At 44.1% G+C, this 25,890-nt stretch overlaps 1 protein-coding gene across 2 annotated transcripts in view; it reads right to left on the reverse strand.

Moving 5' to 3' along the window:
* RALGAPB (Ral GTPase activating protein non-catalytic subunit beta) overlaps positions 1-25,890 on the reverse strand; it is a 3,411,848-nt gene that overhangs the window by 1,205,226 nt on the left and 2,180,732 nt on the right. For both annotated transcript variants that reach the window (XM_044090192.1, XM_044090191.1), the window contains exon 18: positions 2,658-2,809. In XM_044090192.1, coding sequence (XP_043946127.1) covers positions 2,658-2,809 — 152 coding nt within the window. The remainder of the gene's footprint in view (positions 1-2,657; positions 2,810-25,890) is intronic.

Here is a 25,890-nt window from a genome sequence, read left to right on the forward strand (position 1 = left end):
TGTGGGTTACTTGAGTGGAGCTCGACTTGCGCATATGCAGCAGTCCCATCAAGGCCGGGTCCGAGATCACCTTGTATGCTAGACAGAGGTCACCTCTGAGAAGTCTGTATGAAACAGAGTAGAGGGATAGGGCTTTAAGCCTATCTGTGTATGGTACATTTTTGAGGGCCTGGATTCTCCTAGTGAGGAACCTCTGTGGTCTCTCCAGCTGTTGCATGTGCTTTGAGGTACATACCAAATGGGGCATTGTACTCAATAATGGGTATTATACAGGAAGAAGACAAGGATGTTATGACCTCCTTGTCCCTGGATGAGATACCCTTTCTTATCAGGTGGGCCATGTAGAAAGTTTTCCGTACAATGGAAGCAACATGGTGGTCAAAAGTCAGGTCGCTTTCAATCTGGGTGCCCAAATCCCTCATGACTGACTGCATGCTTAGGATGTTATTAATGTGATAATTTGTGGGGATGTCACTCTCCCCAAAGGGGATGATCATGCATTTTTTTGTATTCAGCTTGAGGCCATGCTTCTGGCACCAGTCATTTGTCTGGATGATTGTCCATGTCACTAGGGGGGATTTATGATAGCTCCCAGCTTACAGTCATCTGCAAACCTGGTCAGCCATAGCCCACTGGTTTTAGCCTGCACCTCAGAAAAGTATATCCCAAATAACAGAGGCCCCAAGATCGAACCTTGGGGTACGCCACTACATACGGGTCTACTGCTTGAGGTGGCTTCCCCTATTTTGACTAGGTGGGTTCTATCAGTGAGCCAGTTAGCTACCCATTTGGTAACATACAGACTGATGCGTAGTTGAGAGAGTTTATCTACTATGCCCGAGTAGGGAATAGTGTCAAAGGCTTTGGCCAGGTCAACGTAGGAGGTGCGCACTGTCTTCCCCTCATCCATGGCTTTGGTGCCGGTCTCAAAAAAGTCAACCAAATTTAATAGACACAACCTCCCCTTGATGAAGTCAAACTGTGTGGGATCGAGTGTTTGGAGGTTGCCAATGTCCTTGTTAATGAGGTCCATGATAATCCGTTCCATGGCCTTGAAGATCAAGCTAGTTAGGCTGATGGGTCTATAATTTCCCAGATCAGTGGACGCTCCACCTTTGTGTAAAGGTATGACAGTGGCTGTCCTCCACTCAGATGGACAAAGCCGGTACTCAAGCTTTCGTTGAATAGGGTGCCTAATGGTGCTGCAAGTTCCTGCCTGAGTTCATGTAGGATGCAGCCTGAGATGTTATTGGGTCCCATGGAGGCTGGATTTTTTGCATTTGAGAGAGCAGTGATGACTTGATCCCTAGATATACAGGGAAGGGGGTAGGTACTGGGAATTTCCTGATTTACTGATGGGGGGGTGAAATTTTCACTGAATCTGTCAGCCAACAAGTTTGCTATATCTATGGCATTTGTATATGTGCTGCCCTTGACCACCAGCTCTGAAAAGATCTGGGTGCTACCTTTGAAATTACGGGCATATGTGAAGAAGGCCTTATTATTGTCTATAGTAGACGTGGCCAATTTGGACTCAAAGTTTGCTTTGGAGGATTTCACTAGTGCTCTTATTTGCTTGTTTAAGCTAAGGAGAAACTGTTTCCAATTGGGCACTTGCTCCTCCTTGGTCTTGGACAGCAATTGTTTTCTTTTGATATAGAGTTTATTTATTGCAGATGTCCACCAGCCAGGTTTAATCTTCCTTGCGGAGGAAGATTTAGTCCTGTCAGGTATTCCTGATTCCATGCATCTATATAAATGTTCTTATAGTAATTGGTTTTGTTTTGGATACTAGTGCCAGTTCCTAGAGAGAGGAAGGGGGCTATGAAGCTGTTTATACCACCCCTCAGGAGGCTGCAATCAGATTTGGAGAAGTTATTTTGTTTGACCCTAGCTACAGGGGGTCGGGGGAGATGGTGACTTTGAACATGACCAGATCTTACAAGGGAGGATGATACTGCAGGCATGCTGCAGTGGTTACTCGTGTTGGCTAATACCAAGTCCAATATATTATCACCTCTTGTGGGGGGGGTATCGACTAGCTGTTCCAAAGCATTTGCATTGACAAAATCGAGGAATCTCTGGGCATTTGTCTTCTGCTATGAGTACTTCTTCCAGTCTATGTTTGGGTTGTTACAGTCACCCGGGATCAGGGTAAAGGGTTGGATCTTGACAGATTCAAAGAGGTCTAGATAGGCAGTTTAAGTCTGCTGCACTAGCTCAGGTAAAAACAAGCCCAGGACAGTAATGTACAGAATGTATGTATGTATGTATTATGTGTGTGTGTGTGTGTGTGTGTGTGTGTGTGTGTACACATATCTGCTTCCTATTTCCACTTGTGAGTGGCATGCTATACAAAATGCCCAGGAAGGATGCCAACATTTCTGGATCCTTATCATAAGGAACTTCACTAGCTTGAATGTGGTTGGAAATGCACACCACAGACAACTATCAATAGAACTGCAAAACATTGTTAAATCTGACAATGATTTCAAGTGAGAAGAGAAAATTTAAAAAAATTACACAGAACCACTGCACTTTTTTGTTATTTTTCATAATTTCAAACAAATTGACATAAGCATTATCATACTGGTTTGGAAAGAAAGGAAAAACAATCCACAAATGCAAATGCTTAAAAATACAGCTAGAAGGCATACCATGTAAGAGTAGCTTCTGCAGCATCCTTCACTCTCATGGAAGCTGGATTATGCTCCTTATCACCTTTATACCGTACTTCTTGATCACTCACTTTTGATTTACTTCCTGAGATACCAAGCTCCACAATCTCTAGCACCTCAATTAAACAATCCTATGGGGAAAAAAAGACACTGAATGCAAAATAATGTCCAAATACCTACAGATTCAGACACTTATTTCTGTTACTTTTCAGTATTACATACAGCTGAGTAGCATGTTAAATCTGGCAGAGTTACATGGCAACTGCATTGACAACAATAAATTACCTTAGAATCTTATTCCTAATATTCTGTGGAGCTTTATGGTTACCCGCTTCATAAATTAACAATGAAATGTTTAATGGCATGTTTAAGATTATGTACGTTAACTAGCAATAAAGCATGGAAAAAATCAATATATAGTATCGGTGCTTGGAGTTGTCTGCTGGAACAAGGAGAGTGACACACAGAACAGATATCACTACTCACTGAATGATATATTTAAATTTTAAATACCTATACAGTACTGCTAAATGAGCAATGTTGCTGCTGAAGCAGTCAGAAGACGAAAACTGCAATAATATTCAGAATTACAAAAAGGTCGAGTCTACATCTTTTTACTGTGTGATTTGTGGCCCTCTGTCTGCAGACCATCAAACCTCCCTACAACAAGACATGCCCATTTGCTCCCTTTACCTAGAAATTTCACCTGGGACCAGGGTGACAGAGAGATGTCTGAAAGAGGCCTTCATTCAGGCAGCCATGAGGGTACCCTGTGCCTCCATGTCTATCCTCAAACCCTCTAGCATTGTCATAGAGGTGAGCACCCTTTCCATGGCCAGTCGTATCTGTCTTATTCCCAGACTGGGGCTTACAGTCAACCTTATCTATCTGACCTGGTTGTGACCAATGATGCATGCCTTAACAGCTGGGAAAGTGTCTTCTCTCCCAGACTTGGACCTGAAGTTTTCCTTATCCATCTAGCCCCAGCTGGTAGGGTACTACTTCCAATTAGTGGCCTAGATGATTCAGAGCACAGGGTATTGAGGCTATCCTATTGCCTTAACCCCTCTCCTGATGGTGATATAGCCTTGCTTCATCAGGGGAATCCGATGCTCAGTTCCTAATGGGTATGCGCTCCCAGACACACACTTCCCTTGAGAGTTTGAGATTCAGCAGCTTTAATGTAAACATCTACTTGCACATTGCCAGATCAGGAGCCATACCTTACCACCCCTCCCCCACGAGAATAGGTGAGCTGATCCTGACACTCATTCCCAGTTCTTGCAGAGCTCAATCACTATTTGAATTTGAGTTGTCTGGGTCAAAGACAGGGCTTTATCCCTGTATGATATAATGACAGATAAGACTACATCTTTGCCACACCATACGCAAACTAGTCATCAACTTTCAAGTCACATACAAAGCAAAGAAAATCATAGCAATGGATTATTTGAAGCCTGATAGTGTAAAATCAAACTCCAGCTTAATGAAAATCAGAGTCATCATAGCCTTTCTTCAGTGGAAAGGGCAGTATTAGAAAGTGCTGCCTTAAACTACATGGCAAGAATAAAAGTTGAATCTAGATAATACACTGACAGATCCCTTGATGGAGGTTTTAATTAGGACCCGGCCCTGTCTAATCGCATAAGAACAGAAGACAGTAAGGGAGGAGAAGGAAAAGAATCCAGGGAATCATAGGCTTGGTTACTTTACTACAGCACAATTTCCAGGACAACAACCAACACAGGTTCAGTGCCAGAAGAAGCTGTCCATCAAACTTAAATCTACTTTTATGGAAAATATGAGTTCTAACAGGAGACCAGTTGACATAATGGTTAAGGTCTTCGCCTCTGATGTACAAGATACAAGGTTTAATCCTGACCTCCATTTAATGCCAGAGTTTGAATGTTCTCCCTGTGTCTCTATGGGGTTCTTCCCACTTTCTAAAAACATGTTGAGTGTTTCCATCTCAAACTCACCAACAAATGGAGCTGTGGACAGCAGCATAGACTCTACATGGTGTCCTGCAGGGGAAGACTTGCACAAACCGTTTTTGGCATCCACTGTACAGTGTCCTATATTCAACAGGAGAAAATGTTTCACAGATTGAGGCTGGACATCCTATATATCCAATATTCAGAGTCTACCACTCAGTAAGAAAGGCTACAAATGGTGTGGGAATTGTTGTGAGAGAGTGAGGAATATCATCAGAATTAGTGTCAGACTCATGACAATCAGACTCCCGTGCAATGATAGGGCAGTACTCAATTTCAGCCTATGCCCCACAGCAGGGTTATGATAGTGAGAAAGAGACTGCATTCATACAGCAGTTGCAGGACTTACTAGATAAACCAGGACAACAGGAATTGCTGTTAACGAGTAACTTGAACACACATATCAGGACAGACAGAACAGGATCCGAGGACTGCCTGGGTCCACACTGGTGAGAGACATAGGAATAAAGACGACACCATTTTAGACTCTGGTCTGGCAAATGGCTTGATAGTAGCCAACTCACGGTTCAGAGAGAGAGAGTCACAAAATCACATACAACAGCTGCCAACATGCAACTAGTTAGCCTGCCTCCTAGTAAGGAAAGGGCATGGGTGTATAATCAGTTATTGCAAAGTCATCCCCTGGTGAAACAGCTGACCCACAGCACAAACCACTGGTTGCCATAATCAGCTGCAATTAAGAGAGACCAGGCTGATGGACCTGGAGGTTGACTGGAGAGAAAGCACAACAGTTGAAGGAATTACTCAGGGATCTAGCACCCCAAGAAGAGGAGGAAATAGGTAGAATTGAAGAATGGCAGTGTCTCAAACAGCATGTGTGAGGACTACACAACAGATATATGGCCGAGCCAGGTATGAAAAGACACAAGGAAAGCTGGTGGTGGAAACTATATCAGGTTGTAAAACAAAGACAAAAAGATAAAGAAGAGAGACACCTTTCATAAGGGATGCTAGCATCAACCTGCTCATCAGTCCACAGGACATCAAAAGCAGATGGAAGGAGTACTTCTAGCAGCTTCTGAAAAAATAAATCTCTACACACGCTATAATGCCTCAGACACTGCCTACAATGGAAGAAGAGGAGCCCACCCTAGAAGTAAGAATAGCACTTAGGAAAATGAAGTCAGGGAAAGCACCGGGCTCAGATGAGGTCACAGTAGATAGGAAAAAGATGCTGGGTGAGATGGGGAGAAATGGCTCCTGAGGGTACTCATAGCAGTGTGGAGTGAAAGGTGTATCCCAGATAATAGGAGAATAAGCATACTCGTGCTACAGTAGAAGAACAAAGTGGACACCCACAACTGTGGGCAGTACAGAGGTATATAACATTCAAACTCCTGTCACATTGCATGAAAGTTCTGGCAAGGGTGACTGACGAATAGATATGCAGAGTAGAACAAAGTAAAATGGGAAATGAGCAGTTCAATTCAGATCAGGATGTAGCACAACTGACCCAATGTTTGCAGTGAGACAGACAGTTGACAAGAAGGTAGAGGCGATGAACGAGTCCAACTGGGAATTCCTAGACTTGGAGAAAGCATATGACAATATCTCATGAAAGATAATTTGGGTAGTACTGCAGTGGTTTGAAGTCCCAGAAACATTTTCTTTTCTCTCTCTCTTTTTTTTTTAAACAAGAAACATCTTTATTAAATTATCACATATGACATAAGCAATTATACATTCATATAAATGAAAACAAACCATACTGACATAATTTTAGTTACAAACATTATACATCACAAACCATGATGACATCATTTTAGTTGGAAACATTATACATATCTTACAATCTATCCAGTCATTGTCAGTCAAACATTACATAGCTCATTCAAATCCTGTCTTCTTTTAAACATTGTTCCTCCTCTGAATGTATTGTTCCCACAGCTCCCTTATTTTCTGTGGAATTTCCACCTACCCTTTTCTAAAGGCCCTAATACCAGGTGTATTATTTCTGTTACTATTACTTATTACTTCTAGTCTAGTTGGTTTAGACTTTGATTTCCATTTTCTAGTGATTGCTTTTTTGGCAGTCACCATAGTTAAAGACTCAGCAAGGACTTACTACGTCTAGGCAATTCTGATTCCATATCATAGCTCAAAAAATAATTTCTTTAGTTACACCAATCTGCTCATCTAGTATCTCAGACACAACAGTCTTGATGGAATCTTTAAAGTGTGCCAAATCATTACACTCTCAACAAAAATATGTTCCCAATTATCTCTTTCACCATCACACCTCCAACACTTGCTGTCTACCTGAATTTGGAGTCTATTTGGGGTATAAAATATGTATGTAAACACTTCCAAGCAAAGATCCTAAATCTTCTAGACTTTGTTGCATATTTGGGGAACATACATACACATTCCCATTGTGAATTGCTTATTCAATTCCTGTTCAAAATCCTTTCTAACCTCATCTGATTGATTCTTATACTTATCATGCAATATTCTGTATGCTCTACTAATTATTTATTTTTTAACAGCAGCTTATGTTCTAGATTCTACTACAAAATCTACCAGTGCTGGTCTTTTGCTTAGGATCCCATATTTCTTTCTCTTTGCCAATCTGACATCAATCCTTAATAGGGAAGACAATCTCTAGCCTGCAATCCAAACAAATTCTTGACCTCTTCCCATTCTATTACCTTTCCCTCTATAATTATTTCTTCTCAATACCTTGGTTCTTTTGTCAGTTTTCTCCAATAAATCCCAGCCCCCTCCCTGCCTATTGTCTGTATCCCTAAATGCAGTCATCCCTAATTGTCAGAATTTACTTTCTACATTCTAGTGTTAGTTCTTAGAATACTTAATGCTACTTTATGAATATAATATTCAGTATGGTTATTGCTACTCTGCTTAAGGATCTGCAACCAAAATTATAGTCTCTCCTTGTTTCTTGAGGTTTCTCATTTCATCATTTCCCACTCTGAAAAAGAAGTTATGTACTCTCCATAAAGTTCCATCTGAGTAGGTAACTTCATTTGTCAGCAACCTGTGGGTATCGGATCTGACCTGAATCCGAGCTGGCAGCTTTCCAAGCTAAAGATCCAATCTCTCAGCTCCTCCCCCTTACCCATAATACCCTGCTACCTCCCTCCAGTCCTCAGATCGAGTTTGCCAATTTATCAAGCAACAACAGCCAAACATAGTTGAAAAGAGAAACACTAACCTGATGCATAACAGAAGGAAGACATTCCGTCATGACTATGACCCGAAACAGGTTAGGGGGAAGGAGGAGGGTTGGTTGCTGACAAATGAAGTTACCTACTCAGATGGAATGTTATGGTGAGTACATAACTTCTTTATCTGAAGTAGTTAACTTCATTTGATCAGCAACCTGTGGGACAGAGTCCCCAGCTACCAAAAAACCTGGGATGTCCTCAAGGAAGAATATTCCGGAGCACTGCGGAGACAAAGGCTGCCCTCCCTCTGGATATCAGATCCAGCTTGTAGTGTGAAATGAAGGTATGAGAAGAGGCCCAAGTAGCCGCTGAACAGATGTCATCTAAGGGAACTCTTGACCAAAATGCTGCAGAGGCAGCCATAGAACGGGTAGAGTGAACATGAACCCCCAAGGGTTCTGGCCGACCGGAAGCTTTATACGCATGTAAGATGCAGTGAGATATCCATCTAGCTAAAGTAACTTTCGTAACTGGCTTGCCTAAGGACGGCTTAGCGAAGGAAATGAAAAGTTGCTCCGATTTGCAAGAAGCAGCTGTCCTGTGCAAATAAAATCGCAATTGTCTATGCACATCCAAAAGGTGCAGTCTGTATTCCCCTTTGTTTTGGAAGTTGTGGAACAAAACAGGCAAATTGATGTCTGGATTGATATTGGCCTCGGAGGCCACTTTAGGCAAGAATGAAGGATTAGTCCTGAGAGATACTCTGTCCTTATGGAAGACCAGATACGAGGATTTTGTACAAAGGGCTTGAAGTTCAGATACCCTTCTAGCTGAAGTAATTGTAATCAAGAAGGCAGTTTTCCAAGATAAGAATTTTAAGTCAACAGAAGCTGCAGGTTCAAAAGGTGGGCCAGTTACAGCCTGAAGAATTAAAGTTAAGTCCCATGGAGGAACCGCATTCTTGACAGGAGGTCTCAACAGAAAGGTGCCTTTCAAGGTCTTGCATATCTTAGAGGAAGCCAAGGGTCTAAGGTTGTCCCCGATGTGGAAATGAGAAATGGCCGCCAGCTGAACCTTCACAGTAGAAGAACTGGCCCCTTGATGAAAAATGTGGGACAGAAATTCAAGAACTGCTGGAATAGGAGCAGGAAAAGGGTCCAAATCCCTATGTCTGGCCCAGATGGAAAAATGCTTCCATTTACTCTTGTAGATCTTCCTAGTAGATGGCTACCAGAATAGATTTTACAGGAGACAAGATACCGGGAGTCCTAACCACTAACGGAACTAGATCAACCAAACCGTGAGCTTGAGGTTGTCCAGATTCAGAGTTTGCAATCCCGAAGGATGAGAAATCAGATCTGGAATGGGATCTAAGACCCAAGGAGAAGCTATGATGTGAGACCGTAGATATGGAAACCAGATCTGACGAGGCCAGAATGGGGCTATGAGGATTATTTTGCTCCCCAACCGACGAGCTTTCTGCAGAAATTTTGTCATTAGCAGGAGAGGAAGATAAGCATAAAGAAGACTGGGTGGCCAATCATGAACTAGAGCGTCTCTGGGGCTCTCCCCCGGTGGGGGAGTTAGAGCGAAAAATTTGCTGCACTTTGCATTTGAAGGAGACGCGAAGAGATCGCAGCAAGGCCGACCCAGTCTGAGAAATATCTGTTTCGCTACTAAGGGGTTCAGAGACCACTCGTAAGGTGTGAGGATAGAATGACTCAGCTTGTCTGCTAGAATGTTGGACAGACCTGGAATGTGCGTTGCGGTTGGTGGAATGGTTGGTGGAAATCGCCTATTCCCAAACTCTCATGGCTTCTCGACAAAGAGGGTAAGACCTGGTTCCTCCCTGTTTGTTGATGTACCAGACTACCACCATGTTATCTGTCTGAATTGCAATAGTCCCTGGAGGAAGAAGGTCCTGAAGGGCTTGCAATGCTAAAAGCAGCGCCCTCATCTCCAGAACATTGATATGCAGAACGGTCTCTATAGGGGTCCAAGTGCTTTGGACGGTTCTGCCCATGCAATGCCCCCCCACCTGAGGCGAGAAGCATCCGTGGTCACCATGGCTTGGGGTTGAGGCATCACGAACGGTCTCCCTTCCCGAAGCTTTCGGGAATGAAGCCACCAAAGAAGGGAGTCCCTGCAAACCCTGCTTAGGGGAATCGGTGAATCCAATGGATGAAGGAGGGACCACTGGACCTGAAAGGTCCACTGAAGGACTCATGTGCAGATAGGCAAGAGGTGAAAGGCTGATGGCTGCCGCCATGGATCCTAGGGCTCTCAGGACTAATTCCGTGGGTGGGGCTGGGGACTGTTGAAGCGCTATTACATGAAGTGACAAGGTTCGTAGCCTGTCTGAAGTGTGTCTATCCTGGCCCCTATGAAATCCAGAACCTGAACAGGATGAAGAGACGACTTCCTGAAATTTATGGTAATGCCTAAGTGATGGGCCAAGAGTAAAGAACAATCCCTGGCAGAACACAGTAGATGCCTGGTGAGGAGCCAGTCGTCCAGGTACGGAAAGTCCTGAATTCCCTGAAGTCTCAGGTGGGCCGCCACAACTGCCATGACCTTAGTGAACACCCTAGGGGCTGTGGTGAGGCCGATCGGGAGGACCCTGAACTGATAAGGACTGGCCCCCAGCCGAAAGCTGAGAAACCTCCTGGATCGCCTGTCCATGAGAATCTGATATTACGCATCCTTGAGGTATATGGAGCACATCCAGTCGTTCTCTTGCAGAAGGGGGAGAATAGATTGTAGCGTGACCATCCGGAATTTCTCTTTGGCAATGAACAGGTTTAAAGCTGACAGGTCGAGAATTGGCCTGAAGTCCCCCATCTTTTTTGGCACCAAAAAAAACCTGGAGTACTTGCCCGACCCGGACTGCTCTGGGGGGACGTGATGGATGGCCCTTTTTTCTAGTAATTTCAGCCGCAGCCTCCCTCTGATTGGGTGGGACATCGGGGAGGCGCTTCCCTAGCGAGGGGAAGATTCATGAAGGGGATAGAGTAACCTCTGGATATTATTTGGAGCACCCAGCGATCTGTAGTAATGGACTCCCAACTTGCTAGATGCTCCGAAAAAAATGCCCCCCCCGACTGCCTCCAGAGAGGGACGGTCGGGTAACCCCTCAGGGTTGCTGCGCGGTGTCGGTTGGAGAAGGGTTCTCTCGACCCAAAATTCTTCGGCCCCCCTCTGCCTCTGGGCCGGCGTCAACCTTGTCCTCCCCTGCCTCTGAAGGACGAAGGGTCCGAGCGGGACGGGACTGCTGAGACTTCCGGAACCACATCTTCTTTTGTCCTCTCTAGTTCCTTGAGAAGGACCTTTGAGGAGCCAAGAAGCGGATTCCGACGGCACAGCATCTTCCCATCTTTTTCGCTCTGGAGTACCGTGTCACGGATGGTTTTGCCAAACATAATAGAACCATCAAAAGGAGCATTCGCAAAGGATGCCTTGAAGGCTTCCGCAAAGACGGAGCCAGGCGTGGAGCCGCAAGGCAACCCCTGCTCCGCTGGCTCTAGCCGCCCCCTCCGTGGCATGGGAGAGAAGCCGCATAGAAGTGTTAGATATCGACTTTAGAGTGGCCATGCGAGCAGAGAAGGTTCGTTTGTCCTCGGCCACCATGGACACTGGGGAAGACCCAGCGTACTCTTATCAGATCCCGCTGAAGCCTAATGACATGTGCCAGGTAATTCAGCTCCCTTATGGAAAAGGTGGCTGAAGCAAACATCCGCTTTCCAATGCGGTCCATCGTCCAAGACTCCTCATCAGGAGGATGGACCGAGGAACTTTCTTGTGCCAGTCGCCACCACCATGGCATCTACCGGGGAACCTTTATTCCACGCCGGCTTGTCTGAGGGGGGACTAAGGATTTTATCTGGTCTCCTAGGGATTGGCTCCACAGTGTCCGGCTCCTTCCAAGCCCTGGTAGTAATCAGGTCTACCAGGGGGTCAGCCGGGGGTACACCCAAGAGGTAGACGGCCCTGTGTCAAATGCCTCCAGAAACACAGACTCATCTGAGGAAGGTTTCTGGGCCGACCACCCCTGTCTAATGCGCAGCATCTCCATAATGTCTCCAAAGGAGACATCCTCGGGTGGGTGACCTGGGGGAACCTTCCCCTTCCTCTAAGCCCGTGTCCTCAATGAGGGACTCAGGGGAGTCCAAGTGCCTCCTCTTACACTTCCGTTTGTGAGGGACCTCCTCGGCGGGACTGTCCGAGGAGGGCTCACCAACAGGGTTATGTTCCTCTACAGGAACTAACTGGGGTGCAGACGCAGGCTGTTCCTGGGGCCAGACGATGGAAGACAGGCCCATATGCGAGGGAATGAAGGGTGGATCCGTAGCACGGACTGGGAACTTTGAACTCTTCGACAGCACCCTCTCCACCACGTCAAAGACCGAAGGTGAACCACTCTCCCCGGGCTTCGAGAGTAGTCTCCTCGACTCCGACGTGAGGACCGGCACCAGAGCCAACGCGATCAGACCTGAAAGGGAAGTGTGCTCCGACAGCAATGGAGCCGAAGACACACTCACCCCTGCAGATCCAAAGCTCAGCTCTCGGCTCTGAGAGCTCGGGTCCGAAAGATGACCCAATAAACTCTAGGGTAAGGCCGGCGAAGTAGCAACTACCATCGGCGCCGACTCCCCAACTCTGAGATGACTCGGATCCGACGGCTCCGAAACCCGACAGTGAATCGGAGAAGGAGCGATGGGTGCAAAGAAAGGGGCCGAGCTCCCACCGGAGGGGGGGGGGGAGGAAGGAGCACTCCCATCTGCATCTGGGCCTGCAGGAATTGAAGCATCATCCGGTCCGTATCCGTATCGGAAAGACTCCTAGTAGACCTACAAGAATTCGCCGAGGCAGGCCAGGAAGGCCACCTAGACGACCTTGAAGGTGACCGGCACTCCTCCTCCGGCTCCGGAGAGAAGTGTGGGGAACGGAGCCGAGAGGGGGAAGACCTGGAAACCCTCACAGGGGAACAAATCGGTTTAGCCGGCGGGGCCGAAGAGATTGGTTCAGCCCGCCATTTGTGACTCTTGTGTCTATCTCTCTCTTTCTCCCTCTCTCTATACCTCTTCTCTTTCTTAGAACAGTCCCCCTCTCCCTGGGAAACAGCGGCAGGTTGAGTCCCAGCCAGGGAAGGGAGAGCTGAAGGCTGGACAGTCGCAGCCGCGACTGGTGCCACTGAGGGACAGGAGGAAGAAGAATCCATGGGGAAGAGTCCTGCCAGGATTAGCTTGTTCCTCCTGTCCCTCAGAGCCCAGGGGTTAAAGGCCGCGCAAATCTGGCAGCCCGATGTTAAGTGGGCTACCCCCAGGCAGAGAACGCAGTGTGTGTGGCCATCCGCTGGGGTCAGCTTATGACCACACTGAGCGCATTTCGAAAAAATGGCCTTAGGGCCCTCAGCCATAACACTCACGCACACACCCTAACACACACAGTAAGGGGAAGGGAAAACACTAAATTACAACTAAAAAGAATCAAAAATGATTCAACTTAACTAAGGGTCTACAACACACACACACACACACACACACACACACACACACACACACACACACACACACACACACACACACACACACACACACACACACACAAAAAGCGCCATCAATTTTGCAGAAAATCTTCCAAATTCCTCTCACCTAAACAACCAAGAGCTCATCCCTTATGCTTCAAAGAGCCGCAGCAAACGAGATCGGAGGACTGGAGGGCGGTAGCATGGTACTATGGGTAAGGGGAGAATCTGACAGCTCAGATCTTTAGCTTGGAAAGCTGCCGGCTCAGATCCAGGTCGGATCCGATACCCACAGGTTGTTGATCAATTTAAGTTTACTTCAGATTTATAGGTTTCTGCTTGTGTTACATATAGAAGCCTTAACTGTGTTGCTCTAAAATACCCCTTCAAATCAGATAATCACAAACCACCTTGTTCTAGTGGAAGAATCAGGTTATTTCACTTGTCTCTTGCTGTCTTCTCCTCCCAGAAAAAATCTTTCAGCTCTTTATTAATTATTATCCACAACTTCTTCTCTGGTTGATAAAAATATGTCTGACCTATGTACAAAACTAAAGAGACTAAACACATTTTAACTGCTTGTATCTTGCTATCCATGTCAATATTACAGCTTTCAATTTCTCAATTTTTGTATTATCTTTTGTTTAGTCTTTTCCCATATATCCTTAGCTGCCATACCAGAATCCTTCTTCAACCATACTCCCAAGTACTTAATTTTATCATGTCCCCATAATAATGGATATTACTGAATCAATGCGTGTGTGGGTACATAATTTACAGTTGCTCTCTTTGTTTTAGCATCATTAATTTTGCATCCCGAAAAGATGTAAACCACCTCAAAATGTTCCACAACACTGAAATGTCCTTTTCTGATGTTATCTATATAAAATATCATCTTGACTACCATACCAATTATATCCTTGAATTTCTGAGTCCCTTACTTTATTTGCATTATGTTTAGAACCATTGGCAAAGAACAATGGGGAAAGAAGACACCCCTGCCTGGTTCCTCTACTCAAACAGAAATTATGAGACAGGAACTCACCCACTTTAATTTTAACCTCTGATCCCTCATACATCTCCTAATCAACCTTATAATTTTATCTGGGAATGCAAATGCTTCCACTGCCCTGCTCATAAACTCCCAGCTATCTCTGTCAAATGCTTTCTCTGCATCAAAACCCACCAACAGAAGTTGTATTTTCTTCCATTCTGCCTCCCTCTGGATTATCAATTCTCTGTTAACATTGTCAAATGTTTGCCTTCACTCAACAAAACCACACTGATCCATTTCTATTAATTCTGGCATCATCACAATATGCAACAAAAATCTAGATGATTCAGGATCTTTGCCTTGAAGTGTTTACATAGGTATTTTTCTACTCCAATCAGGCTCCAAAGAATCTTTCCTCAGGTAGACAGCAAATGTTGGAGATGTGATGGGGAAGAAAGAGGTAACTGGGAACACACTTTCTGGGAGTGTAATGAGTTGGCAGACTTTAAAGATTCCCTGCAAACTGTTCTGTCAGAGATGCTGGGTGAGCAAATTGGAGTGACTAGGGAGATGATGTTTTTGAGCTATGATACAGAGTTGGATTGCCAAGACATAGTAAGGCCTCACTGAGTCTAATTGTGATGGCTGCCAAAAAAGCAATAACTAGAAAATGGAAATCAAAGTCTAAACCAGCTATACTAGAAGTAACAGAAATAGTAACAGAGATAAAACAACTAGAACTTGGATCTTTAGAAAAGGATAGGAGTAGATTATACATGAAAAATGGGAAATGTGGGACCACTACATGCAGAGGAGGAACAATGTTTATAAAAGGCAGGAGCTGAAATGAGCTATGCAATGGCTGACTGACAATGACTAGACATATTAAAAGTGATGTATAATGTTTGCAGCTACAGCTGTGTTGGCAGTTTGTCAGGTACAATTCTTGCAACTCAGATTGTGCCACTATGACTTATTTGCATTTATATAAATATAAGACTGTCTGTGTCACACAAGACAATTTGATAAAGATGTTTCTTGTAAAAAATGGCATCATCACCTTTGCTATTCTTTTTGCCATTATAGGCAAATACATTATAATCATGGTTTAGGACTGAAATGGGCCTGTCTGAAGCTGGATCTGATGGGTCTAAACCCTCTTTAGGTATTACAGCCATCACTGCTTTCTTCCAGGATATTGGCGCTTCTCCTCCTCTTAAAATACTGTTAAAACATTCCATAGTTTTATAAATTTTTTTCCTCCTAGCTTCCAAACTTCCAAGGGAATACCATCTATTCCCAGGGACTTTCCTGTAGATTGGTTATACATTACCATTTTTATCTCATCTCCTCTTATCCTGTTAGTAATTGAGGCTCGTCTACCTCTAAACGTGGCATATTTAATTTGTCCATAAGCATTTCCATTTGTAACTTTTCTTGATTTCCACATTTATCTGCTTTATACAGACTTTCATAAAAAGTCCAAAATATTTCTAGTACTTCTACAGGATCTCTCATCTTCCTTGTTATAGGCTCCCTAAGCTTTGCGACAACCCCTTCTACTTTCTATTGCCTGAGTTGTTGTGCTAAAGGTTTTTGTGTCTGGAATTAACAAAAACAGTTGCTTAACAACAATCTTTCTAAACTCATGCAGATTATCAAGGTAATCCATGTGTGTCATTTTTATTTCATTACCTTGCATTTTTATTTATAATTGGTGTGTGATCTCAACGTTATTGGATGTATATCAAATAGGCTTGCAACCCCTTCGTTTTTTTTCCGGACTATCAGGAAATCAAACTGATTCTCCGGTAGTCCGGAAAACACTGCACAAACTCCGGTATTCTGTTTCAAAAAGGAAACAGACTATCGGAGTTTGTAAATCGGCTGATTTACTATGCTTTTCTTACAGAAAAGCATAGCAAATCAGCCAAAAGCAGGCGGCGGGAGCGAAAAAAGAGGGCGTTTCCATTGATCGGCTGATTTACTATGCTTTTCTTACAGAAAAGCATAGCAAATCAGCCAAAAGCAGGCGGCGGGAACGAAAAAAGAGGGCGTTCCCGTTGAGTGATGCTGTCGTGATATCACAAAATAGGCGGTATGTTGGCGGGAGAGGGGGTGGGGCGGGCGGGGTTACTGGTGACGCGAGGGGCGTGGTGTGGCTCCGGTTTTAGCCGTGAACGAAGGTGGCAACCCTAATATCAAAACTTTCACTTAAAAGCACATTTTCCTGTGAAATGTAAGTTCTGTCTAGCCTAGCAGTTTTTTTAATACTTGGAACAATATGTAAATTCATTTCAAACTCCTGCTACTGAACTCATCTTCCATACCAAATATTTTCATAAATGTCTTCAAAAATTTACCCTCCTTTGTTATATTTTCACTTCTGGGCTTCCCAGACACCTCTTCACTGTTGCAGTTCAAATTTTAGTTCCCCACCTATAAGTAACAATTCCCTGCTGAAAGCAGATTATTTCTCCCAGAATTTTCTTAAGCTCCATTATAGCAGTTTTAGGTGGAATACAAATACATGCCAGTGTAATCTTACTCCTGTGCCATCAGCCCCTTCGTACTACAAATCTAACATTAATATATATTTTAACTCTTCTATCACTATTGGAGTACCTCTTGCAATTAATCTAATTATTCCAATTTTTCTTTGTCCCAAGTATCCAGTGAATAACAGTACTGAAAAACATTCTTTACCAATTCACATGTTCAGATTTTTCCAAATGCGTCTCTGGTAACACAGGCATTGCCACTCAATATTTATAATATAGTTCAGTACTCTTTCTTTTTTTGTATATATCTGTGAAACCATTTACATTTAAATGTAATATAGAAAAAACATCATTATGTTATTATTCCCAACTTTTATGTGTAACAGCTTTTCTGTTAAGTATCTAGTTCCAGTATTTGTGTTACATGCATACACTAATGCTTGGCAGAATGATCTTTTATACAGTTGTTTCCTGTCACATCCATTTGAGCTTATGTCACATCTTAGAAAACGTTTTGTTTTATTCAAAGCTCTCAAACAAAAAACAAATGCACCCTAGTACACTCCTAAAACGTATTAACGTAATACTATCATACAAAACTATGTAATATTCAAATACTGAAGTTTTACCCTCCTAATAGGAACAATTGTCCCAAACTGACAGCCACACTCACTGACTTGGGTTAAACTAAAATGAAGGTGGCCTACGCTGGTACAACCCGTTTTTCTACTAAGTGCTAATCTGGTTTTAACTTATCTTTACTGTTCTCCCAGACTGGAAGAAATACTTGAATACTTTCAGAAAATGTTAACTCCTAGCCATTGAAATAAAGTAATATTCTGTTTTTATTGCTCTTTATCAGACTGTCTTCATGGAGACATGATAATCAGACATAAATAAATGCTTGTAGAAGCAATTCTATTTGCTAGAGAAAGCTTTATTAAATTCAATGGTCTTTATCTGCTTTCTCTTAAAACTTGTTACTCGATCAAGCCAAGAACTTTAATCCAGTCATTCCGCTATGCAAGAATGTGAAAAAGTGCATACTTTTTACTTGCATCAAGCTGTTTTAACCAGACTTTTTTTTTTTTACATACTTTGTAGTGCCTACATTTCTTAAAACTGAACAAGGAGAAAGAGAAAAGAAGGGTGAAAAAACACAGGCACCTGTTTACTGTAGTATCCCCATTACATTTGAAAATAACTGAGAAAAAGTACAGTTGTGTATACTTATAATAAATGTAGATGTTCGAGTGTATTCACAGTTGCAGTCATCACACTTGGGTTATCCTGCCAGGGATAGCCCTCAGTCTGCCCGAATACCACAGGCTTAGTATTTCTGCATCTGTTGCTGTTGCTTCAGTACTGATGTCAGGTCATTAGAGGTATAAAAACAGGCAGACGACAACATTACATCAGTTTTTCTTGCCCCAAATGTCAGAAGCCCACAAACTGGGAGCTAAATTATGGTGGAAAAACATCACCAGTAAAAAGTAAATACCAATAGCCCTGCAAGGAGTGAGAAAGAGAGAGAAAGAGAAAGATACCAGGGGGCTGGAGGGTGGGAAACCAGGACTGCAACAGTAAATACACTCAAACATGTACATTTATGGTAAATGTACACAACTGTACTATGTTCTTCATGTTTCATTGCTGCAGTCATCACACTTGGGTTGATTCCCAAAGCTGAAGAATGGGTGGATGCAGTCAAAAAGAGTTGGGGCTGGCTAGTATGCCCTGCAGGACTGCTGTTGCAAAGCCCACCCTGGATTTGGAAAAAGAGGGGCAAGTGGTAATGCTTGGTGAAGGTATGAACAGAGCTCCAAGTAGCAGCTTCCAGAATTTCCCTGGTAGGGACTCCTCTGAGAAAGGCTGTAGAGGTTGAAGTTGCCCTAGTGGAATGCGTTCTGACCCCCTGAGGGTGTGGTTTCCCATGGTGTTTGTAACAGAAATGGATAGTATGCTATCCATTTGGAGATGGTTTGTTTTGATATGGCCTTACCCTCTGCCCCTGGTGCAAAGCTGACTAGTAACTGGTCAGATTTCCTACAGGGCTTAGTCCTATCAAGGTAGAATCTGACCTGTCTCTGCACATCTAAAGAGTGCAGGATCCTTTCCCCCTTTTTTTGAGGTTTAGGGAAAAAGGTGGGCAAATGGATAGATTGGTTGAGAGTCACACTGGACACCACTTTAGCCATGTAAGTTGGGTTAGCCCTGAGGGAGACCCTGGCAGCATGAAAAATAATGAAGGGTTCCACAGCCATAAGTGCTTGCAGCTCAGACACTCTTCTAGCTAAACTGATGGCCAGATGCAAGGCTGTTTTCCAAAAGAGGAATTTTAACTCTGCTGATGCTGCAGGCTCAAGAGGGGGGGGGGGGTAAGTGTGAGCTTTTCCAACATAAAGTTAAAGTCCCAAGCAGGGGTGGGGGCTCTTCTTGGTGGCCTTATGTTGTTAGCCCCCCTCAGGAACTGCTTGATGAGAGGGTGAGCGAAGAGAGGTGGCTCAGTGCTGTAATGAGCAGAGATGGCAGAGGCATGGATCTTAATGGAGGAGAAGGAGAGGCCTCTGTGGAGTAGGTCTGCTAGGTAATCCAGAATGAGAGATGAGGAGGGCTGTGCTGTATCCGCTACTTTAGTATGAATTCAGGAACACCACCTTTTCCACTTATCAGCATAGGATTTTCTTGTACTGGGATGACATCCAAACCTGCTTGCTTAGGCTGGACACCGGGGAACTAGCGACTAGCTTAACAGAAGCATCGTTGGCAGTTTTGGACCTGTGCAGTCTGTCTCTGTCTTTATCCTTACTTTTTTTGGAAGATAGGTAGTCAGATGGCTTAACTAAGCCATTTCAGAATACGGAGATAGTACAGTTGTGTACACCTACCATAAATGTAGATGTTCGAGTGTCTTCACTGTTGCAGTCATAACTGTAGGGTGTTCCTGCCGGCAGGCAGCCCGAGGTCGGCCAGAATTCCAAAGTCTGGGTCCGGCGTCAGCTGTACCAGCAAATACCCTGACGTCAGAACGTAGAGGTATAAAGCTGACAGCCGACGCCATCTTCTCCAGCCTTTCTTGCCCCAGATGTCAGAAGCCCCCAAAAAAACCAAAAGGTGTCCAAAAGGAAACACAAATACACCACAAAAGAAGTGGAAGAAAGAACAAACAAGAATAAGAGGGGATTGGTGGGAGGGAAACACCGACTGCAACAGTGAAGACACTCGAACATCTACATTTATGGTAGGTATACACAACTGTACTATGTTCTTCGTGTTTCACTGTTGCAGTCATAACTGTAGGGTAGAATCCCAAAGCTGTGAATGAGGGAGGAGGTTATGCAGAAGAAGGGGCAGCTAGAAGACCCTGCAAAACAGCAGAGGCAAAGCCTGCCCTAGACTTTGAATATAGAGGGAGATTATAGTGCTTAGAAAAAGTATGCACTGAACTCCAAGTGGCAGCTTCCAAAATGTCCTTGGTAGGAACTCCTCTGAGAAAAGCTGCTGAAGTGGCAGCTGCTCTAGTAGAATGACTTCTAACAGTACCTGGAATCTGTTTCCCAAAGTGAGAGCAACAAAACCTTATTCCATGAGCAATCCATTTGGAAATAGTTTAGAAATAGCCTTACCTAGAGAACTGGAGGCATAAGAGATAAGCAATTGATCAGATTTTCTGAAATCTTTAGTTTTGTCCAGGTAAAATCGTAGTTGTCTGTGTACGTCCAATGAATGTAAGATCCTTTCCCCTTTATTTTGAGGATTTGGAAAGAAGGTAGGAAGGTGAATAGTCTGATTTAGAGCCACTTTCGAAATCACCTTAGGCATAAATGTAGGATTGGTCCTCAAGGAAACTCTGTCTTGGTGGAAAATAATATATGGTTCCACAGCCATGAGAGCCTGCAACTCTGAAACCCTTCTGGCAGAAGTCAATGCTAATAAAATAGCTGTCTTCCAGGATAAGAACTTGATATCCGAAGCCGCAGCAGGCTCAAAAGGAGGCAAAGTAAGTTTCTCCAAGACATAATTAAGATCCCAAGCAGGAACAGGAGGAGTTCTGGGAGGTCTTAAATTCTTAGCTCCTCTCAAAAATTGTCTCACCAGCTGGTGAGAAAAGATGGGAGGATCAGTGTTGAAATGAGCCGAGATAGCAGAAGCATGAATTTTGATGGATGAAAAGGAGAGGCCTTTAAGCAAAAGGTCTGAGAGGTAAAGTAAAATGGAGGAAATAACAGGCAAAAGAGGGTTAGAACCTCAGTCCTGCATCCAAATACAAAATCTTTTCCATTTAGAAGCATAAGATTTTCTAGTGCTAGGCCGCCTAGCTTCTAGAAGAACATCCAAAACTTGTTTGGGAAGAGCAGAAGGAATCAAAGGCCCTTGTAGAGCCAAGCTGCCAGGCATATAGTCTTGAATTGAGTGTGTAGCATCTGGCCCTGATGCTGGGACAGAAGAGAAGGGATCAGAGGTAGAATCCAAGGAGGTTCCAAAAATAGGTGCTTTAAAGTTGGATACCAAAACTGCCGAGGCCAATTTGGAGCTATCAGAATGATAATCTTGGGTTTGTCCTGTTTTATTTTCAGCAACACCCGAGGCAGAAGAGGAAGAGGAGGGAAGGCATATCCCAAAAGATTCCTCCAGCTGAATGACAGGGCATCCACTTTCCAAGCTGTTTTGTGGAAGGACCTGGTGCAAAAGAGAGGCAACTGATGATTGAGATGGGATGCAAACAGATCTATCTGAGGGCAACCCCAAACTGCAGTAATCTTGCTGAATAAGCTGGGGTCCAGCATCCATTCGTGAGGATCCAAAAGGTTTCTGCTTAGGCTGTCTGCTAAGAGATTCTGTTTTCCTGGAATGAATTGAGCTTGAAGATGCAGATTCAGATTTAGAGCCGTGTCCCATAAATTCATGGCTAGTCTGCAAAGGGGGTAAGAGTGAGAGCCCCCTTGCTTGTTTATGTACCACATGACTGTGGTATTGTCTGTACGAATCAGAAGAGGCCCTGGATTCAAAAGATTCTGGAAGGCTAGAAGAGCATTTTGGACTGCCAACATTTCCTTCAAGTTGATGTGCCAGAGAAGATGCTTCTTTGTCCAAGAGCCCTGCTGGCAAATATCTAGAAAATGAGCTCCCCAAGCATAATCCAAAGCGTCCATGGTTATGATCTGAGAAGGTTGAGGCAGACAAAAGAGATTCCCTTCGTTTAAGGCACAAGCCCTGGACCACCAAAGGAACTCCTTTTGGAGGCAGGGAATCAGTGGAATTATTGTGTCCAGACTATGGTAATGCTGTGACCATACACTCTTTAGGTACCATTGAAGTTTTCTCATATGAAGCCTTGCATTTGGAATCAACAGAATGCAAGAAGCCATGTAGCCCAATGCCTGCAGGAATTTCCTTGCAGTGAGCTGAGTTAAAGTAGCCAAGGTTTTGAAAATTGAGGCCAGCTGTAATTGTTTTTCTGGAGTGAGGAAGGCCCTTTGCAAGCTTGTATTTAGAAGAGCTCCCAAAAAGATCATTTGCTGAGAGGGGATCAAATGTGACTTTTTTGTGTTCACTGAAAATCCCAGTAGAGGGAGAAGACGTTGAACAAAATGCAGATGCTGAAGTAGAAGGTCTTTGCTGTCCGCCTGAATAAGGCAGTTGTCCAGATAGGGGTAAATTTGAATCTCTTGGAGTCTGCAATAAGCTACTACTGGAGCCAGGCACTTGGTAAAGACTCTGGGTGCAGTAGATAAGCCAAAGGGCAGTACAGAGAATTATAAGCCAAAGGGCAGTACAGAGAATTGAAAGTGCCTCGAGCCTGCCTTGAATCTGAGGTATTTTCTGCGTTCCTGCCTGATGGGAATGTGTAAGTAGGCTTCCTTTAAGTCCAATGTCACCATCCAAGCATCTTGGGAGAGCATTGGAAGTAGTTGTTGTAGAGTAAGCATCTTGAATTTTGGAATTTCCAGAAAGGTGTTTCATACTGAAAGGTCCAGAATAGGTCTCCATGAGTTTTGTTTTCTTGGGACCAGAAATAGTCTTGAATAAAAACCTTTTCCCATCTCTGAAAGTGGAACAGGCTCTATGGCTCTCATGGCCAATAAAGCGTCCACTTGATTTAAGGCCTCTGACCATTGATGTTTTGGCAGATCTGGCCAACCGATAGACCTTGGCAGAGTATGAAAGTGGAATTTGTAACCTCTTAAAATCACGTCTAAAACCCATTTGCCTTGGGTAATATCAGTCCAATTTTGGTAGAAGAGATTCCTCCGAGAGGGGCTTCCAGGCAAGGAGGACCTGTAGCCTAGCAGACAGAGTCATTGGGTCTGCTTCCTTTGTGATTGAGATCTGTCTTCTCCCCTTCTAGGGGATGAAGCAGTCCATTGTCTGGACCTGTAAGAGGCCTGAGCCTGAGCCCGACCTCTGGAGCATCTATATCTTCTCCTTTGAGGCCTGTCAGATGTGGGAAAGGACCAATTTTTGGAGGGCCAATTTCTAGAAAATCTAGGGGGCTGAACTTGTAAGAAATCCTTAACAGTCTGCATAGATTTCGCTTTATCCTCCATCTTTTTAATAACCTCCTCAGCTTTAGATCCAAACAAAACATCATGCTGGACAGGGGCATCTAACAATTTAGCCTTAACTTGCTCAGGTAAATTCTGCTCTCGAAGCCAAGCACGTCTCCTGACAGCAGTACCAGAGGCTGCGGCCCTACAAGAAGCCTCCAAGGCATCAAAACCACAATGTAAACTATGTTTGCTAACTTGTTCAGTTGCATGCAGTACATCCTGTAATTCCTTGTCCTCTGCACATGCAGGAAAGGCAGAAAGTTTTTGTTTTAAAACAGACAAAAGAAATTACTGATACTTGAACATATGAAACTGGCAATTTAAAGCTCTAATGGAAAGAGTAGCAGAAGTATACACCTTTTTGCCCCATCTATCCAAGGCACGAGAATCCTTTTCAGAGGGAATAGGATTTTTAGATGAAGCAGCCTTAGCAGCCTTGGAACCCTGAGAAATAGTTTCAGGATCTGCAGAAGTGTTCTTGAACAAAAATTGATGGGAATCAGGAACTCTGTAAAATCTATCTGGCTTAGAAGGAGCAGGCGGAAAGGAATCAGGATTCAGGTTAGCTTCAGAGAAAGCATCATCCACAATATCAAGAACAGGAGGAATAGCCAAAGGTCTGTGTTGTGGGAGAAGGAGAAATTCCCTAAGTCTCTTCTTGGAAGCGGAATAATCCTGACCTTCCCAATGAAAATGCTCTCTCATCTCATGCAAGGTTTCCCCAAAAGAAAAATCTTCAGGGGGAGAAGCAGAGGGAATAGAGTCCTCTGCATAGGAATCCTCATAAGGAGGAAAAGAATAATCCTGGTCAGAGGAAGAGACTGAAGACACAGAAGCCTGATCAGAGGAATCATAAGGAATATCCTGTCTAGGCCTTTTTTCAGGAGGAGGGTGAGAACCCCTAATCATAGTAAGCAAATCTTCAGCCATCCTTAATAATTGCTTCTGGGTCTTGGGAGCTGAATCCGAAGAAGCTAGGGAAGAAATCCTTGGCTTAACAGGAGTCTTTGACTTTGCCTTGGTCTTTGTAGAAATAGTGATATGAGAAGGCCTGAAAACCCCTTCAGAAGCCGGTACCTGCACAGCGGTTCCGGACCCATCTGAAGGAGCAATGTCCGAAGGTCCTGCAGCAGATAAAATACTGGGCCTAGTTGGCTCCCCATGGGAGTCCATGTCGGCCATCGGTTCCGAAGTGGCTGATGACAGGGGCTGCAAAAGCTCCTCACTGAGGACAGCCGAACCCGAAGCTGGCTCCGGCTGCAAAGTATCCTGTTTGGACCTCGGAGGCCTATCCTTGTCCTTGCGCTTTTTGTGAATTCCGGTTGTAGGTAAAGTATCCGACGACATCCTATAACTGAACAGTCTACCGAAATAATTCAAGGCCCAATCGTACCTACGCTTAATCGTACGAGAATTAAACCTGGCACAAAACCGACAGCAAGAAACGTCGTGGTCAGGGCCCAAGCAAGGAAGACAGTAAGAGTGGAAATCTTTATGAGGTATTTGTTTTCCACACGATATACAATTATTAACTTTTTCTGACATCGGAGGAACAAGAAAAAAGTTTCCCCAACAGGGTACTTAGCTTGAGAAGAGAAGAAAAAAGTCTTCGGACCGACAACAAGCAAAACACGTTGTCCAGAATCCGCCAACCAACAACTTGCGAGCTGCTTTCCACCACACGGCAAGAAAGACTGGAGAAGATGGCGTCGGCTGTCAGCTTTATACCTCTAAGTTCTGACGTCAGGGTACTTGCTGGTACAGCCGACGCCGGACCCAAACTTTGGAATTCTGGCCGACCTCGGGCTGCCTGCTGGCAGGAACACCCTACAGTTATGACTGCAACAGTGAAACACGAAAAACATCGAAAGTATTTAGTTACAATAAGGGCGTTGAACAAAGCACAAAACTGACAGCGAGGTACGTCATGGTTTGGGCCTAAACAGGTGACCTAGTAAGAATGGAAATCTCAGTGTGGTATTTGCTTTCCACAGGTGAGACAATTGTTAACTTTTTCTGACATCGGTTAGAGCAAGAAAAAAGGGTCCTCATCGGGGTACTTAGCTTTAGGAGACTTCAAGATGATTCCATTTCGGAAATGAAACTCAGGTAGTGGCCGACCGGCGCTCATGCGAACTGCTTCTGCTTCGGGCTCCACGGCAAGAAAGACTAATATAATGGCGTTGGCTGCCTGTCTTTGTACCTCTGATGACCTAACGTCAGTACTGAAGCAACAGCAATAGACACAGAAATACTAGGCCTCTGGTATTCGGGCTGACTGAAGGCTACCCTGGCAGGATAACCCAAGTGTGATGACTGCAATAGTGAAACACGAAGAACAACTTTACTTTATAGCATGCAGATTATATCATGCAGTATAAAAATACTACTGCTGAGGACAAAATTTAGTTTTACTTTCAGTTAACTCTCTCCCTCCTCTTCCACTCAACTAAGAGCACTTCCAAACACTAATAACATGAACAAAACGAACAAATGAACCAC

This window comes from Protopterus annectens, chromosome 12.part0 (genome assembly GCF_019279795.1).
Source record: "Protopterus annectens isolate FY-2018-M chromosome 12.part0, PAN1.0, whole genome shotgun sequence".
Taxonomy (NCBI): domain Eukaryota; kingdom Metazoa; phylum Chordata; order Ceratodontiformes; family Protopteridae; genus Protopterus; species Protopterus annectens.